The 20595-nt window shown below is 37.5% G+C and overlaps 1 protein-coding gene across 1 annotated transcript in view; it reads right to left on the reverse strand.

The window, feature by feature from the left end:
- SLIT3 (slit guidance ligand 3) overlaps window positions 1-20595 on the reverse strand; it is a gene marked incomplete at both ends in the record, with an annotated part of 518009 nt that overhangs the window by 127899 nt on the left and 369515 nt on the right. The window contains 2 exons of the mRNA XM_084295482.1: window positions 6570-6733; window positions 9289-9432. Coding sequence (XP_084151608.1) covers window positions 6570-6733; window positions 9289-9432 — 308 coding nt within the window. The remainder of the gene's footprint in view (window positions 1-6569; window positions 6734-9288; window positions 9433-20595) is intronic.

The following is a 20595-nucleotide window of genomic DNA, read 5'->3' on the forward strand; positions in this document are numbered from 1 at the left end:
CAGCCCCACCCCTTGCTACCCAAAGCCACTAGAAGGGACCACCTCTACACAGAAGAAGAGAACAAGCTGTGCCCCAGCTTAGCTCGTGAGGTACCCGAGTTACAGAAGCAATCACCCATCTTTCTGCTAATAATGACACCTCTAGAGGACAACCCAAATCTCAGATGAGGAACCTATGATGCCACATGCACGGGGAACCTAGGCCGACTGTATTATCTGCATGCCTCAACGATATGGATGCATCTGTCACTCGACATTAATTCTCCCGCCCTTTATCATCTCTTTACTATAATTGCAAATAAGGATGTTGGTTGGTAACAAAGTAGTTCAGATATTATTTTTTTATTATTTTTGAAGACTACTCCAACTTAAAAATAAAATGAGAAAGATCCTTAAAATACACTTTTTAACTAAGACCTTTCGTTTTACCCACTAGGAATCACGCTCTCTGCCAAACAGACCCATCTACTGCATACTAAACTTATACTTCCCCAAGTGAAACACCTTCTACTCTTCCTGCTTCCCCCTTTACTGCAGTCAGGAAGCCTTCACCATATTGTTCATCAGAAGCTAGTGAAGGGTTAGGATGACTGGCATGACTAATATTATAAAGATCTGAATTGCTATCAAAGGTTTACAGAAAATGGAGGGCTATAATCAGCATACAGTACAGACAAATTACTTTTTCAACAAGAACATTTCTACAGTACAAGGGAATTCAGCTCCATTACCATTAGTCATAGCAGTCATGTTGTACTCCCTAATGACTTTAACTTCAGAAAAATGTCATGCAAGGCAAAGCTCAGATATACTCACAGCGTACAGTGAAGACTTCATGTTCATAATTATGAAATCAATCTAGGATTCAATCTGCAGGTAATTTGTTGCTGCTAAACAACCTTTCATTCAGATAGAATTATTAGGCACAACAAAGACATGTCCTCAGTTTTGCTATAGTCAGTCTCTGAAGATAGTTCTGCTGAGTCTTTGTGGCTTTCCAGTAAAAACAAAACAAAAAACAAAACACACAAAAACAACTCAACACACCATTTAACTGAATTAAAACAAATATTATAAAAGTAAAATCTGAATGCTGTTAATTTTCCAGTTGTCCACATCAGAGGCAAGTGCTTCACATTCCTTTCACTCATGCTCAAGCAAAAGCCCAGGAGACGAAGAGTGCTAGAGCCTGGCCTCAGACAAGATTTCCTGTGAACATGCCCAGGCCTAGAGCATCCTGTGTAGGACTGCCAGTGCCCACCACTGTCACCTCCAGCACGGACACACCAGAGAGCTGTCACATTTGGTGCGTGCTCAGGCAGGAGCTGCTGGAGACCAGTATGCTAGGGGCAGGCCAAATCGTGAATCCCTGTGCAGCAATCACTGCAGCATTGCAGCAAAGCAGACAAGCAAGTGGATATCAGTGCTTTTCATCAGACAGAAAATACTAAGGACAGCAATATGACTACAGAGTCTGTAAATGACTGTTTACTAAAAATGGAAGGAATTTGCAAATCTGTCATCGGAGTGATCGGCAAATTATGGGAACAACTGAGAGTGTTTAAATCAGACACATTATTTTGTAAGAACTGGATTAAACTCACTTGCCTTTCATGACTCTTAAACAGTGGTTGAGGACTGATGATATATTACACCTTTCATTTTGAAAGTCCAACGAGCTTAAATGTTTACATGTCGCTAACCATAGGGAACAGGATAACCTTGGGAGAGCAAGGGACAGAAAACATGTGAACTGCCATAGGGACTCGACAAAACACCCTGACGTGCAGCCTGTCTTCTTCTGACTGGGAAATCTCTGTCCACTGTAGTTCTATACTTCTAAGGCTGAAACAACGCAGAAAAAAGAGAATGAAATTCCACATGATCGCAAGGAGTAAGAACTTTGTTCCAATGTAGACAGTTAACTCAAGAAATATGGATATGTATGAACACAGAGACTGCAAAAGACACATAAGGAAGTAGGAGGAAAACTACAATTTCTAAGAAGAGAGTTTATCAAACACCTTTGAAAATTATGAGTGAGCAAATAGCAACTACATACTGCTTTCTAGTAACAGAGGATAACACAGGATGACACTAGCCCTAAACATGCAAGCTCTAGATCCATATGTATAGCAAGAGGCTGACTTTGATTTAACAAGAGGCAGCACCAAAAAAAAAAAAAAAAAAAGAGAGAGAATTGTGCTGGCAGATGGTTCATTGTCCTCTTCCTATTATTCCCTGTGCTTTTGACTTGTACAGCACTATTTGGAACTGAAGTAATTAATTAAAGTCAGTTAGATATGATGTATGTCTTAATGCAATAGGAAGCAGAAAGACAGGTTTACTTCTTACTATTTCTGAAAGGAATCTTATTGCTAATATTTCTAATAATTAGAAGATGAAAGTTTTGGTGATGTTATGCTTGTAGATATGCATATTATTTAATCATTATCAGAAATGGTCTGTGTAGGTACAGCAGGTGGAACTTTAATCACTTTTTAAATACAAAATACACTGATAAACACAAACATTATCGCAGGGCAAAAAAGATATACAGCTGAATACAAGAGCTGCCCTCTGCGAAATCTATTTCGTACAGTGTCACACAGCAATCAAGAATCCTGCCAACTCTTGAAGTGACAAGAAGCTACCACAGAGACAACACAATCTGCTCATAGATTCATCTCCCTTCCTCCTAAAGCCCAGTGCTGCTTTAGGAAACAAAACTGCTGTGTAGTGAACTCAATCAAATCCTACTGGGCAGAAGATTTTTGTTGTTCTTTCCCCCCCTATTCTGACTAAAAATGGGAGCCTCCAGTGACCTAAGGCTAGCAAGTCCCGTTGGATCTTTAAGTCACAGTGGGCAGATGCAGCCAAAAAGAAAACAATCAGAATTTTATTGCTGCCACTGAAAAATGACAGCATTTCCTTTTTCCAAATAGAAGACAGAATTTGTTTCAGACCATTTCTCTGCTATCTCTTTCATAGAAACTCCTTTCTTTTAGTCTCAAATTCTATAAAGAATTGTGGGGAAAGAGCTGAACGAGGGGGAGCTTTATTATATTTTGGTGCATTACATTAAATGGAAGGCAGAAAAACACAAGACATAGTATCTATTGCCATTTGAGGCTTAAACGTATTAGATAGTGTATCCAACAGCTTTGCCTGTCTCACAGCCCTGGGCAAAAACATGTCCCTTTCCCTGCTGTTCCTCCATTTCATGCTATAATGCTTCCAATTCTCATTTTAAAAGGAATTATGTACATTATCTACCTGTTGCACAGAATCTACTTCCTATGGCTACTCATAACCTTTGCAGATGTTGCTCCATCATTATCAGTAAAAGCTTGAGTCATTTTGTTCAGGAAGGAAATAGCATCTGGGAAAAGTGCCTTGATGATGAATTAAAAAAGAAGGCATGTTCTTCTTGCTAAAGACTATCTAAAAGGATAATGGGGAGATGGAATAAATCCTAAAGGAACCAATATGCAGAACAAAGTTATCTCAGTATTTTTTTTCTGTGTTACATAGTTTTGTCCTCACAGTCACGTTTAATTAATGGAAGACAGTTCTGTTTAGCCTGTCTGCACTGCTGAATGTGTTCTCTTGACACTACCTTCTTAAAGTCTCTACCATTTCAAACTGACAAAACTCCAAACATCTCAGCTTTTCTTCCCCATTCCTCTAACCATTCCTCTCTCCTATTTGTGTACAAAAAGGACGTCCCCGTCTTCTCTTAATTTACTCAACAAACACATTTTTTTCTCATTCCATGTTCTTCCTGACAGTGTCCTTCAAGATATCTTGCAGAATCCAAACAGACATGGCAAACACAGAGTGCTTCAGGAAAACCTCAGACAAAATGCCCTAACTTCGAAGTATTTGTACAAGTATATAACTCGCCCTAACATCGAAGTATTAAGCATGGGTATGATCCTGACTCTGGATGAGTACCTCTACAAAGCTCATACTTTCTGTGCATCATCACCACCTCCCAAAGGTCAAAGACCAGTTTGGGATAACACCCTTCACATTGCTTCTTACACTAACCCCCATATTCACTGTTTTTTCTTCACAGAACTAACTTCTAATTATTGGTGTTTGTTAAATGTATTAAACTACGTGAAAATATCAGAACCCTGAAGCGTGAACCCTCTGAGCAAAGAGATGAACATTGACAAAAGGATTTAAAATAAAAATTATTTTCCTATACACTAAGTTAAAGACATGCAAATGACATGGAGAATCCCACACTCAGCAAGGTCACTGACAAGTTACTAAGTGTTCCTATCCCAGTGGGATCATGGAGACTCATTCCTGGGTAACACAAAGCACTGCTCATGAGCCTGTCTTTGAATGACCAAGATTCATACCTCATGGACTTTTCTGCACGAAGACATGCTGTGTTAAATCCTGGGATCAAATATATTCCTCATAAAGAATACATGGAAAATTCCTGCTAAATGCCAAGTCTGAAACAGCCATGATTCAAAGGGACAACTTGAGCAGAACAGGTGCCAAGGATGTATGTTCTCTGGACTGATTTACAAACTAAGATTCTTATAAACCATTAGATGTTCCCTCTGCTCAATGTGAGTAGAGAGTGAGTCGAGTTCAGTGAATCTCAACACCATCTGGAAAGTCTACAGGCAAGGATAGCTCCTCTGTTGAGCTTTTCAATAGAATTAGTTTTCATCCAGCTGAAATCTTTGTTCTGAATCTGTTCATTCCCTGCCCTCCTCCTTCATAAGTCAGGTTTATGCCTTTTCCATGTGGTTTTGATGTTCTCATAGAACTGGAGAGCAAGGAAAAAAACAGCTTAATGCCTTAAGGAAAAGACCCCCAAGATAAGAACTCATACAAAATATTATTTTATCAACATCACCAGCCACAGCATTCTGCATTGTTGCTCTTCTTAGCTATGACCTTTCATAAATGATATCAGATGGTGTTTGCCTTATCCAATAGCCTGTACCATTGTTCAAGGCATGCGTGCACATACATAACGTTAATTTCTCTAGCCTATTAATAAAAGCAGAAGAAAGTAACCATGGCAAATAGGGTACAGATTTATTCAAATCTGTTTCTGCAGTCTACTTCCTTTTCTGAATTATATGTATGCATTTTCATTTCAAGTTTCTTTAAAGATGAATATTACTGGCTAATTAACTTGTTACTATGATGGACACAACCCAAAAACCTGGAGGAAAGTATGTCATAATTTCAATTCTAGTTATATATTTTGTGGCTAGAGTCACAAATGATGGAAGACTTTAACATGCATACCCAAGACAACCTGACTGCAAATGAAGTTATCTTTATTTTATTTTCCCCATAAAGAGACAGTTTAGCTCAGCATATTGCTTGCAGATATGCACAAAACACCATGGCTTGTTTTGGGCTCCTGCCATTCAGTTTCGTGCTGCATCCCCATCTACAGTTGTTAATGTTTTACTACCAGGAGCACAATTAATCATGGCTTTTTTTTTTTTTTTTTTTTCTCATAGGGAAAAGACAAAAATCGTAGTAATTTTTATAGAAAACACTGCAAAGTACTTCACCAAATAACAGTCATTTTTCTTCTCAGTACACACTAATAGATTATCTCACTGAAACCTGCTTGCCTTTACTGTATACGAAAAAAAAAAAAAAAGCAAAATAAAAAGCAGTAATCTAAAACACATATATATCAAAACATAAAAAAAGCAGTCTGCTCAGTTGTGCTGCATTAGGCAATACTTTTACTGATAGCTGTACCATAAATAAAGGATAGCTAGGGCTGAGTAGAGGGTGTTTATGTTACTTTGGACTTTATTTTCAGGTGGAAAATAAAACTCCATCTAGCTCACAATACAAAATCTTTGTCCAAGCTATGATACAAACTGATTCAAAGCTTACTAGCTTACTGAACACAAAAATCTTACCAACTTTGATGAGTTTTACTCAAATTAATGCATGTTACTTCTGGATATAAAACATCTGTGAAAGTATATGAATTGACATCATCCCCTCACCTCCAGCTTCACTCACATCCTAGGTCAGCAGAGCCCACTGCCAGTTATATAAAAATTTCACCCATAATGTTCTCAGCCTTTCAGGTCTGAGAACTTACTTGAGCTCAGCTATATTAAGGTCATTGAGAGTTCTGCCTGAATAGAAATGAAAATCTACACAGCTTCCACCCCTCCAAAATATGTAGTTCGCCACAAATTCATATATATCTTCATTGTTTTCCTTAGACATTTTATAACTTAGCAATTTTTTGAAATTAAATGCCACAAGCTTTTTCTTTTTTTTTTTTTTTTTCTTTTTTTTTTTAAGGCAGCTATAGACTACCATCTTTTCTTTCTTTTTTTTTTTTTTTTCTTTTCTTTTATTTTTTATTTTTTAAATCCATAAGGTAATTGGCTTTTTGAAGAACTAACTGAATTTTCCAAATTTAATTTTAAAAGATGCTCCATAATATCCATTATAGCAAACACTGTCCTGCAGATTCGATTAGTAGGCTCTCTGGACCTGCTTATTTCTGAATTGAAAGTGCAGTACAGCCTGGATAAATGAATTACCTGAGCAGCGGAACTTCTTGCTCTTGATCTGGCTGATTCGTTTGTTGGCAAGGCGACGCGGATTGCTGCATCGAGCGCCACTGGTTTCTATCGGATTATCCTGCAGGTAATCAGCCAGCCACTTCAAATGGCAGTCGCACACAAATGGATTCTGAGCTAAATGTCTGAGAGAAGGATGGGATGTTTAATCAGAAGTGACCTGTGACACTGTACTCCATCACTGTTTTTCACAAATGCAAACCTGAAGAGTAGAGTAATTGAATAAGCTTCCAAAAACCCAGGCCTGGCGGAAACCACAGAGCTTCACATGAATGGAAGAATTCTGTGAGCTATCACATTTTGTAGCTCATTAAGGCTCTTGCAAGTTCTTTCATGGAGGAAACAAAAATTAATACAGCAAAGCCTGCTTTAAAGGACACAGACCTACTGTCTACAGCAGCCAGCATTTTTTCCTGAAAGCTTGAAATGATGCATTATGAGAGAAATGCTGCCTTCTCGATGCACCTGACCCAAGATCATTTTGTACCCTGGTTCAAAAGAAATTTTATTGGCAGCTCAGTTTCCTGGGATCAAAATATGAGTAAGTGAAGTGCCTGAGATCAGTGGGCAAAGCCAGAAGCAAGCCAGGGGTCTTTTCTCAAGAGTGAAATTGATACTTGCACATATCAACATGCCTAATAGTATTCCCCTTACATCTCTTTCTTCCTGAAACAACAAAAAAAAAATTAGTTTTGAGAGTGAACTGTTTATGCAAAGTAAAACTTGATGCTATCCTTCACCAAAATTTCCACAACACATTTCCCACACAGCTGGAGATAGGCACTATAGCATACTTTTTAACTGGAGAGTTAGACTTTGTTAATAGAAACCCCCTGAAGTTCCTCGTAGAGAAAGAGCTTTTCTCTGCTTTTGTTATGATTCTTTTCACTTATCAAAGTTGAGCAGTATATCAGGAGTTTGTCAGGTCTTAGGACTTGATTGTGATGTCAGTTAAATTAACTCACACCCACCCCTCTAATTTCCAAGGGAGCAGAACAGGACACTTCAGTAACAGGGAAAACAGTAAAAGACATGCTTAAATTTGGATTTGGACAGAGGTGTAAAGTTATATCCTCACAAGAACGCTGCTCTGTTATTGCTAGTGTATTTTTCCCACCTGCAGAAACTACTCTCTTCTGTCTGGATTTATATTTATGAACTGACACTTAACAGAATAAGTGCAAAATACAACAGGGCAATGGCTGTCAAGAAGTGGGAAATGAAAGCAAGCATAGCAGAAAGTGCCTAAAGAAACTAAAGATTGCTGTTGTAGTAAAACCATGCCATTCCTGCTATGAAAGGTCCAGAGAGCAAACAAGTAAGCATATGACACAGGACATGGCCTAGTTTTGTTGTTCTACAAAAAAAAAAAAAAGGCAGAAAATTGCAATCACTTGGAGTAACAAAAATGGGAGAATGAATCAAAAGATTTATTGGAAAAGCATCCTAATGGATGCAGCAAGGCCATTCTAAGTAACGGCCAACAGCAGTGCTAATAAAAACTCATAGAAACCAAAGAGATTGATTTTTTAAAAAAATCTTATAGGGTGTTGCCTGTTTAAATTGACAAATCACATGTACCCTTGTAATTGAATCTTCTGTCGCACTTGTTTACGTATGTATCTATGCTCACACATACATAGTCTGAAAATTACGGTTGTAGCAGATGGTGTGCATGGATGAGGTGGGCTGGGATTTCTACCTGATTATTCTAATGTCTTAATGGTTCACAACGATAAGTACTGGCCAGATATCTGTTGGAAATTAAGGTTGTGCTTCTGGCTGACTGAGGAGGTAGCAGATACCCTGCAGCTAGGAATCATCCATATTAATTCATTTACTTGGGAATTAAAACAATTATAAAATTAATTTGTGTAATGCATTTCCAGTATTAAAAATATATGTGCATATATACACAAATATACAGAGGCTTATACCTATAAATGCACATACAAATGTATATAAACAGACAATATTGTGTATGAGGGGGTTGTTTCTTATTTTTCATTTATATCAGGCTGCCAACTCCAGTTCTGAAGAAGTTCTATTACCTTATTATCTTCCTACTCACAGCTTTAGGATGAAACCTTCTTCTGTAAAGTATCAAGTCATTTCCATACTTTCGCTCCCAATTTTGCTTCTGAAGCTAATGCTTCTCCTAATGCCTCCAATTCAAAGACATTCAAAAAATGTTTAGTGAATTTTCTTAATGGATGAAGTAATACAGTGCATCGTTTCCCTTAAAGTGGAATGTTAACTGAAATATGATTTCAGAAGCAATGACTGGTACAGCATAACTCAGCCCCAGTGAGGAGCTACACCATCTCACTAGCTCGTTAAAAACTGTTAGGCAATTTTTTAAATAGAATCCCCTGTTCATATATTGTGCAGAGTCAAATTTGTGCATATTACCTTCCAACAAACAGTATGAATGAATTAATTGGGTAGCTTAATTCACTTATGATGTTTACGTAACTACATTACTATAGGTAGCTGTGCTGAATTTACGCAACAGTTCTCTTTATCTTGCTCCTTTTGTTTCTTTCAGAAAAGGAGGGGCCGCTACCTTGGTGTCTCTTTCAAATTTTCTTAATGTCAGATGCACATCCTTTGCAAAGACAGGCAACGTCTTTTGGGAAAAAAGGAGAGCTTGTCATTTCTGATATGCCTGCATACTCACAGAGTCTGGATCGATCGAAGTGGCGCAAAGAGCCCCTTGCTGATGGTCTGCAGTTTGTTGTCGTAAAGAGATAGCAGTTTGAGATTATGCAGACCTTGGAACGTGTTTACCCTCAGGCAGTTGATCTTATTGGCATTGAGTAGCCTGAAAATAGAGGAAAGGTTTATAATTCATTAATCTTATTATAATCAAATAAAGATAGACTGAACTTTGGGGTTAAATCTAAAGCATATTAACCCAGTCACCAAAGCCACTCCATATTTACACATCTCCATTTGCTTGTTACATTAAAAAGGTGAAAAAAACACAGACAATATTAGTACTCTCATAGCTAGAGAAACATATAGACATATAACAGTGCTAGCTAGATTCAAATACTTAATTTTCTTTTAATGCCTCACCTTCCCCATTTGTTCAAAATTCCAAACAAATATTTAAAGACTTCAGCTTAATATGCATGGAAACGGCAAACACTTCCCACCTTGCTATTCCATACACACACACACGAAGTCCACAATGACAAAACCTTTTTTTTTTTTTTTCTTTTCCTTTTTCAGTTTTCTATAGTTGGCAGCTGTCTTAAGTCAACTGAAATTTCTGAAGGTTGACATCTTGTGATAAGCAATGCAGGGTAAATTGGATCACGGAAGAACAGAAAATGTGATTCGCCTCAGAGACAAGAAGAACGAAATGTAGGGTCTGGACTAAAACTTACTGAAATCCAACTCACTTCATGCCTAAGGATAGCCAAGAAGTGGGACAGGTTACTCAAAGAAGTTGCACCATCTCCACCATTGGAGATTTCAAGACAAGACCGGATAACATCATTAGCAACCTTCTCCAACCTAGTAAGCTGACTGCTTTGAGTAAAGGTTCTTAGGTCTTTTTGGCTAGTAACCACCTGATGTTCCCTCCAACTTCAATTGTCCTACAATTCTGTGAAGATATTTCATTCAATTTACGTCAGATGACTTTGCAGCTTTGGAAAAGCAGCACAAAGATATTTTGTCATGCTTTTATTTATTTGTTTATACTTTAGTTTGCACATCTACACTGCAACCAGTTAGTAAAACTCATCAGTTCAGCCAGAAAATCTATGACAGGGCTTGTGCAAGTTCTCTTATATTATCTAGTCAGAGTCCTGGCAACTATATAGTATATACCATCTCAACAACAAGCTGGATTGCTTTATGAGACAGTCAAACAAAGGAGCACTTAAATTGCCACTGTCATCTACATATGTGATATTTCACACATAGAAGGAAAATAGACAAGAAATGACCTATCCTTAGATGAGCTAAAATCCACATTTTTCAACTACTGTAAGTATTAAAAAAATGGTACATCGCAAACAGGGTATGGTATTAACCCATCTTGCTTCATCAGAAAGTTCTCGCTACTTTGCCGTTGAGTTTGAAAGGTTTAATATTATGTTAGTGTGACTCTCCATGAGATTCCATGCTAATATCAAATCAGAAGGCAAATGTATTTATAGGTAGAAAGGAAAAGACATTTTCCATTAAACACGCTTAAAAACTCACAGGAAACGTCTGTTTTTGAGAAACTGCACATAGAGCACTCTAGACAACAGGCCAACCTAACAGGCAACAAATGCACACTTGTTAGCTGCATATGATGCTTTTCTTTTGCTCCAAAATATAAGTTCAAAAAGCGCTTCTTCTGCATAGCACCATGCCTTTCCATTGCTGAAACCTTTGGAACATTTTGCACTCTACAGCTCTGTGCTCCCACCATCAATTTGGCAGAGCCTCATTACTGTATTAACAGCATACAGTAACTGTGCTATGCAGAAGATGGATATATACTTGGGCAGAGTCCTTTTCTCAAGGAAGGCAGTGAGAGGGTGTTAGAGCAGAACTCACCACTCCAGCCAACAGAAAAGTCAATACCAACTCACCTAAATTTTCTTCTCCATGAGTCTTGGAAAAAGAATTTTGATGTAAGGTAAGAGAAAGTCCCATTGAAGGCAACAGACAAATTAGGTCATATTTTTGCACGAACTAATAATGAAAATCATTTTATGGTATCATGAGCAGCATTACTATGACCTCTCTGTTGCCAGTATTTTTGTCTGATAATTACATGACTCCTAATCCATACTTCCATTGACTCCATTAGAAATAACTGTAATTTTCACAATAAAGTTCCAGAATAGTTCCTCCTGTTTATTAGACTTCTGAGATTTTGCTTCAACAACAAACATCAATGTCATCTCTTACTACTTGCTTCTAATAGCCATTCATATGTCTAAGCCAAAGCAGCCTTCTACAGCTCAGTTCTCATGCATTATGCATTTCTCTTTTATACTTGTACTTTATCTTTTATATAAAGAACAGGTTAACAAGTCATTAGAAAGCATAATCATTTACTGAGTTTTGAACAATAGCCACAGACATACACTAAATGTTGCAAACACTCCCGTATCTACTCCCCATCCTTGGGTACTGGTCTCACGTTGTTTTTAGGTAATGCACATAAACTTAGATTGGTTGCTCCATGGCTTGGTACCTTGTTATACCTTGGCTTGGTACCTAGTTATACAGGAAGGAAACTGGAAGCAAGAATGTACTTTGATATATTTTACTAGATGTTATTTTCTTCTATTATTATACTTCTAGTTTATATTGCAAGTAGCACTTCTAATAAACCATTACGCAAATTGAAGATAATCTCAGGAATAAGAGAATTTACAACTGAACTACTCTTGGATTCTTATATATGGACAACCATCGTGTCTGCTTTAAGAAGTGCACACATAGCAGTGCAAAGCTCTACAGATGCTGCTCACCCCCTTTGAAGAATGGGCTAGAAGTTTAACAGTCATTGATCCCACTTAATAAGCCCTCAGAGCAAAGTTGACCTGGAACTGCAGTCAAACACAGGATTTAAATTCATTCTGTCTTTCAGCAAAACATGAATAAACCCAATGCTGGCAATTAGAACGTACAATGTGACAAGGTTTCCTAGCATAAATGTTTGGTGACTAGATTCATGGTCATATAATCAGTGACATTTCTGTATGAGCCAAACACTAAAAATGAGCAAAACTTATCCTATGCGTAGTCACAAATACAGAGTACAGAGGCACACCCTCTGCTTTAAGCATCAGAGAAAGTAATTTGCAAAAGGAAAGTGCTTCTGCAGACTGTTTAGAAGAGGGAATTCAAGTACTACAAAGCTCTTCCAGGGTGACAACACCTATTCCTTATACCATCTACACAATATATGTGCAGTACCTAAATCTAAAGAGGGCAGATGGTGTGCTTAATAGTAATCCAGATGTAGCCATACCGGGTGAATCATAAAATCATAACATAGATTAATGTCCTATTTCTGACCAGAATCAGCGAGAAAGGGAAACGAAAGTGGAAAACCATGAGAAAACAAAATAAATCAGACCTTCTTTTTTTTTTTTTTTTTTTTTTTTTTTTTTTTTTTTTTTACCTCCTACTTGCTGTGAATTAGAGGATGACTTTTGGCCATAAGCATTAAGGTTTATGTATCTTCTTTCAGAACACTCAACTATTTTAAAATATCCATTATGAATATTATTCCAATTCTTTTTTGATTCCTTCTTAAATGTCACAGCCCCCCAGGCTTTTAATTATTAATTAGGTAAATGTGACTGGCCTCACATATAGTTAAATATGATTTTTTTTTTTTAACACAAAGGCAAACTAGAAAAACAGATATACTGTAGCAAACAGAAATGCTGATCTTGCCTAAACACCGAGCTATGATGTAAAAGAGACTATGAGTTTATTTTCATTGGACTTGCACCAAAAGAAGGGACAATATTAAAAGCTGAGTCATCTTTTATCAAGAATTGCATGCTATTTGTTTTGCACCGATTTATTATGAAAGTAAACTCCACTAATTTTCCCATTTTGTTATCAGCTTGATTGGATTGAGATTTACACATGGCTTCCAGATGTGGTGCACCACTCAAAAGTAGGTTAAAAATTCAAGTAGAAATAAAACTGCATGCTACCCAGAGGAAGGAAAGATTATTAACTCAAGTCTCCATTTTCATCCCACTGGATATGTTAAAAACATGAAGAAATCCTCTTGCAAGTCTAGGACCACCCCAGAATACGGGATGATGGTTAAGGACACTGTGCTCTGCAGACCACTGAAACAGTAAGCAGTATCACAATTCCACGATCCCTTTCCTGAAAGAGGGATGTGTGTCCACACTCATTGAAATAATAACATGTTTCAGCTAAGCCCTTTGAACAAATGTGTACTGAATTGGCACTGTAATTGTATCAGATGCTCATAAGCACCATCTGCATAATTAAGATGGTCTCATAATTGAATTATATGCCCAAGCACAGTTTCAAGTGATTAACATTTAAATAACATTTTGAACTCCAAAACCAAAATGATCGAAGAAATTGCTTTTTAAGAGCAAACGGGGATGTTGATATGGCTTTTACCCTTAGCAGTGTTTGCATTCTCAGCTCAGTGAAGTCAAGTAATCAAACTATCAACAAATAACTACGTAACTCAGAGACCGTAATAGCAGCCTAGCAACCTTAACACATACTGGAGACTGCAGGTTGATTTCTGTTGCTATAGGACGGACCAGAAATCATCCTAGGTAGAGTAATGAGCCAAAGGAAAGTAGTAGGGGAAAAAAGCTGCGCAGAACCACTAGAAAAATTCTTATCTTTCCTTTTACTATCATTTTGTTTTAACAATGATGGCAACACAATGAAAAAGAATCCCATGAAGTGTCTGGCACATCCTACATGCCAAACTCTGCTGGGGAAATGAGAACTCACCAGAGAAAGGCAGATGCAAAATGCATAGGAGAGGAGAAATGAAGTCATTTGCACAAGTAAAAGCAGCATACAAATTGAATACATGTGCCTTTTATAGAATATCAATAATCAAAGGCTTCATCTACTTTCAAAGGTACTACATGGCAGCAAGGAAAGGACTCCTGGCAGAAAACACTCCTTAGTATATAAAATACCTGTTACCAAAAGTCAAAATATTTTTTTCAGCAAGGTTTTTCCAGCATTTTGGTTTGAAATCTGTAGGGTATTGAGACCTTTTTTGCATTTAACGCAGTTTATTATGGGAGAACAGCTGAAGTGCCAATATGCAAGTATCCAGTCAAGGGCTGTGTCAGATGAGCTACAACAGCCATCTGAGCAGTCACTGATGAGCTGCACCTAATGATGTAGTTGTGTGTCCCTGCTTACTTATTGGCAAAATAGTCACATTAGGTTCCAGAAATGTTTCAGAATGGCCTGGAGCATAGAGGAGCAATCCGACTGCCTCCCTGTGTAAAGATATTTTGACATCTACTAAAATTTACATTTTCTAATGTGATGACTGACCACCAAAGAGTCTGTCAGTGCCTCAATTGATAATACTCAGTGTCAACTCATCATCACGCTTGCTTGAACCAGCTTGAAGTGTTTCTCCCCATTCAGGGAGCTGGATGATGGTGATGACAAATTTATTCAAAGTAAATTAAAATGGAAAATGAGCTTATAATGAGTCAAAAAGGAAGTGCAGAGCATAGTCTGATAGTCCTATTTTGAAGAGATTTTAAAGGCCTCATTTCATTCCTCATCCAACAGACTGCAACTCTATTTGAAGTTGCAAACAACTTATTGTTTTGAAGAATAAAATCTGTAAAACAATTGCGTCATATGCATGTTACTACCTGGAGTATTATAAGCATGTGTCATTGTAGCATCTACACATCTGCTATTCAAAATTTGATATTGTCCATTTTACACCTACAGATAACCACATGATAATTCAGATACACAGGGGAATGAACACATTTTCTCAACTTCCTGCACTATCAGGGAGATAGTTTCTTGTATAATAATTGCTAGGAGAGTTTCTGTCAGGTGAGTCCAGCTTGGAGCACTGGCGTCAGAAGAGCTAATAAATTACAAGCTGACGTATGAACTAGCGGTTGTTTTGGGAAGCTGCATGCAGACAGATTACAGAAGTGACACAGAAAAAGCAGATGCTGTTGCAGTCTTTCATTAGTGCTTGACTGTAATTGTATTTCTGTGTCTGGCAGATGCTGCTCCCTCACTTTAACAGCAGTTATTGAGTTTAGTAATATTATCACAACAGCAGCCTAAATGCAGAAATCTAAAGAAAAAAAGCTTGAGGCAAAAGGCTTGAAAACAATTCTAAAGCTATTAAACAGGTCTGTGCAGAGAGCATTTTGTCCTGGACTAGAAGGATGAGGGCTGCACAGTAGCTCTGCTGTAGCTGTTCTGCGTATCAAAGAAAAAGTCCCCATGCCATTTTGCTAAGAAATTAGAATCACAAAATCCAGAAATGACATAGGTTGCAAAGGACCTTGGGAGGTCATCTGGTCTGAAACCCACTAAAAGCAGGACCAATTTAATTCAACTAGCCTTATCTGAGAAATAATTATTTTGTTGGCCCACAGGGTAATTCGTGATGGCAGTAAGCTCAAAAGGTTTCTTGTCCTTGTAGACTGCCCAAAACAGGGTGAGCTGTGAGGTCAGACCAGTTTGCTCAGAGTTTTTTTTCAGTCTTGTCTTTAAAACCTTCAGGAACAGAGATGCACGACTTCTGCTCCACTGCTTGACTCATCATTGTGAAAATGTTTTCCCTTATATCCAGTCAGAAGCTCTCATTTTATGCCTATTCACTCTTTGCCATGAGAAAAATGAAGAAATCTTACTTACTAACATTACTTATAGCTCAGAATATTGTTATGTGAAGGAGAGACTACTGTGTTACAAACGACTTGGAAATGGAGAAATGTCATTCCTTTATTCTGGCATTTATATGCTCTTTGCATCTCCATTTAATGATACAACAGTTCGATGTATACAATACAAAGTATTGGAACTGATATGCATTCTTTAGAATTTATATATATATATATATATATATTTAATACTTCATATGGGTTTGTGCTTCACTGGATTTTCTTTGAGCGTCTAACAAGCTCTAAAAGTGCACAATAAATATTTGGTAGATCATAGATCCTATTCTAAGCTCTTAAGTACTGGGATTCTCTTTACAATTACAAACAAGGCAAGTACTTTAGACTTGGCAAGTTTACTATGGAGCTATTTTCCAAGCAACCTCACCAGAAAAGCTATGACAGTACCAAATATCATACCACGCATCTGAGGAGAAACAGCATAAAAAGCACAGTAAGAGGTCCAATAACTCAAAGAAAGTATGACTTGTTGAGTTTGGGGAAGGTTGATAGTAGCAGTTTTTAGAAGCATATAAACAACTAGCCACTTTGAACAAACCTGTTCTAAATAAAGGTCAGTCTGAGTTGTACCAATCAGATCTAGTTCCAAATTTAACCCAGGTTAGGTGATTGGATCTGGAAGTTTATTTTTTCACCATTTTTGAATTTATTTTATCTGTCAATATGTCAAAATCTAGGTATCATCAACAAACCTCTGCTTTCAATATATATGTACATCAGCAGTGTATCTGCTTGAACCAACATCAATACAGAGTTGACTATGGGATTTCTTCTTGCCCACAGAGCTTGTCCAGCAAACCATGGGGATCTCAGCCATAAGATTTAGGATCAACACACCTGAGCATTTGTATGATTAGTAACTATGCAAAGTAAGCTCCCTGAAGAAGGAGGATTTATTGAAAACTGATACTTGCCAGACATGAAAAATGAGATTTCATCCACTCATATTATTTTGCTATATAATCTCTTTAAACAGTAGAGATTTTATATCTTTCGGTTCCAGAAAACACAGCACTCTGAAGCATTAAATGTAAAACTAATAAAAAGGCTCCGAGAATGTTTGTTTTAATATGGCTGGAGAAAAGAAAGTGTATTACTTAGGTACGAAAAATACTGGTTAACAAACTTGGTGCCCATTATCCACAGCTCACTGCCTCGAGCCACTTGACTCTGTTTCACTGCAGGCTGGCTCTGCACATTTGCTCCTTTAGGAGCAAGCAGAGCAACCGTCAAGTTTATCTGTCACAGCGCTGCTGAAGAAGAAAGAGCTGCACAGCATTATGTTGTGCCCCCTGTGCAGTGACTGGCAGACTGCTTGGCAAACTCAAGGGCTCATGAAAGAGCTTGTCCACATTCCAGGAAAGCTGAAAGACAGGTGAGAAGGACATTCAAATGTATTCCACTTTCTAGACAGATTCAGTTCAGCTTAAGGCCTCCTGAACAGGCATTCAAATTGCCCATACCTAGCACTTACTTGAAAACTTAAGCTGAAACCACCTTTAGGTGAAACCCTTTCCACCCTTCTGATATTCAACAATTTACACAAGCATTGATAATTAAGCAAATTCTATTCCACACTTTGTGCTGATTAATGGCACAGTGAAATGAAAGTTAAAGTTTACTATAAAAAAATAAAAAAATCAAATTCCTTTTTTCCCCCTTTGCCAAATCCAGATTGACCTAAAAGTCTCAGAAGACATTTGATCCAGTCTGCTGAAAAGAAGCATGTATGAAGGACAGGCTACAGTAGCTTTCTAGCATCCTCTCTCCTGGAAACTTCAAACAGGTTAAGGAAAATGGCATGGTCCAAGAAAAGCTTCTGTTCCACAGAACAGATGTATAGTTGGACTTGCACAGTAACCTTTGCTCTTGAGTTGGTTAAAATTGCGTATTTAGGAAAACATTAAGATTTGTGAAATCAGCAATTTAACAGAAATCCAATAATGTGATTATTTACATGGGGAATGTTAACTATTTAACAATGAAGACTTCAAAAACAATATTTAAAATAACCCAATAGGGTTCGAACTAAAAAATACTACTAAAAACAAAAAATAATATCTAGATGTGCCTGGTTTCTTTTCTGCTAAATATGTTATTGACTTACCTCTGTCTTGTGTGACAGAAATATGGAATTCTAATGCTAGCCAGGTCATATAAAACTTGTTCTGAATTCTTCTTTTTCCACATACCAAAGACAGATGGGACAGTTTAAGATGCTGACATGCCTGAGTTGAGTATTACTTTACCCAGCTACAGCATTTTTGACATTAGTGGTAGTGCCTGTAGGTGTAGGGCACTTACACAAAACAATTCTGCCTGAATAAAGGTGGAGTCATCTGGGCCTGTAGTGTCATAGTGTATTTAAACAGAAGGATAAGGACATTTCTGAGAGGTCATGATGAGTCTTATCCAAAACAGTAAACAACAATATTATCTGCTCTGCAATTTCACAGTATTTTTTCCTTCTAAATAACATCTCAACACTTTTACACAGGACCCACCACCATTCCCCTTTTTCTGAGGGTGTGCTGCCGTACCATAAGACCAATATATTTTCAAAAATGTTCCAGCTCAAGCTTAGGAAATTATACTGGCTACCAGGATACTTTAATCATAGCCTTCTTATCAGTATGTCTCCAGACTAATAGGAAGAAATCCAATCTAGAGCCCACTGAACACTAAATTAGATCTAATCATAGGGCACTTTTCCAACTGTTCAACAGCAGGTCTAAAAACAGCAAATGCTGTTTATTTTTTAGGTATCCGTTAAAATACTACAAGCAATCCCACAATACTTGCTTCAAAGTCACGATCAGAATAGTATGCATAATCACCCAATGTTCACCTTGCCAACAGCTGCTTTATATTTAAATTCTTTCAAAAGTCCCTGAAAGCCTCTGGAGTCACAGGACTCTGGGAATCCCATAAACAGGGCAACCTCTCAAGATTTACATACTTACATCTTCTCAGCTTGAGAATATTTAAATGGTTAAACCTTTTAACTGTTCTCTGGCATATAGATTTTGTCCTCATAACAGAAAGCTGTCAGCTAATTCACACTGGAAAATTACTGCATCTGGGCTCCAGTAAGTAACTCACTGAAAGCCTGCACTACACGCACAAAAGAACTATAGGAAAAAGGGGCTGAAACATGTTTAATGCTTTATTCAAGAACTCTAGACCCCCATTTTTATAGGGCAACGTGTGAGCCATGTGTTGAGTGATATTTTCTTTTTTTTCTACTTGGAGAAACAGCATCTGTAAAGAGTCCTGGGTTAGAAACAGCAATTGTGTATTGCTTCAAACTAGTAAACACAATATACTTTCTAGATAGAAAAAAAACATACACAACCAACCAACCAACAACAAAAACCCAAGAGTTTGATAAAGCTTGGATTTTAATAGTTTCTTTTGCAGGGATCAAAATAACGGGTAAAGTTTTAGCTTTCCTTTTACCCACAGCATCTTTGTTGTACCAAACACAACATGAATTTAACAGCGACAAACATGCCAGCTCTATCAACATGCACCAGGTCCCAGCTTCTAAGCACTTTCATGCTTATTACTCTCACTGATGTTAAACTACCACCCTCCTAAATATGCAGTCTTCTCCTAGTGCACAGACTGATCGCAAAGGCACTGAAGTACTAACAAACTTGGGAGGTATGGGAGAGGAAAGGAGCTGCCAGAAAAAGTATATGCAAAAGGCCAAGACAAAATAATTGGCTGTCTGCAGGAGGAGATGAACAGCTTGCTACCATCGCAGCTCAAGGTTTGTCATAGCCAAACCATATGTGCTCTTGCTTGTCCTTCTCTAGAATAAGATGGCCTATGTTTGCAATTAAGATCTTATGGCTAAATTACACACCTGAATAATCCTCTGCTTAACATAGAGCAATTTTGAACTATTTTACAAATTAGCTCTTTCTCTTTGCTCATGGATTTATAATCAAAATCCACACCTATTTTTGTATAGCATACAGCTACATGTACTTCAAAGACAATGGCACACATTAAAGATTAATCATGACATTTTGGACTTTCATTTCTAGTTGTGTCAAGAACGAAAGGCTTACAATAACATGTTAAAAAGCTACATTTTTTATTTTACGTTTTATTTCATTTATTATTTGGGAGTTTTGTGGAGTGGGGTGGGGGGACATGAGATATGAGCCAGAATCACTTAGTTTTATATATCACATTCTCTGAGTACATAACCCAAGATGATATTCAGAATGCTAGGAATAGAAGTTCTTCACATCTGCTCCCTCTGCTGACTGGCTGAAATAGTAACTGATTTCCTTCTCTGAAGGAGTTAAGGGTTCCCAGTGTGATTACGGAGACGAGTGAGTGGAATTTGGAATTTCACATTTGGCTTAGGAAATATTTTTATGGTACATTAATAAATACTGACGAGTATATCTTATCCCTGATCATGACAGTGTATTAAATCACACATGGCACAAAATACTTGAATACACAATAGATTCTGAAATGGTTTCTCCCTCCAACTAAACCACAGTTGGCATGAAAAGGATACA

Source organism: Netta rufina (genome assembly GCF_964035555.1).
Source record: "Netta rufina genome assembly, chromosome: 14".
Taxonomy (NCBI): Eukaryota; Metazoa; Chordata; class Aves; order Anseriformes; family Anatidae; genus Netta; species Netta rufina.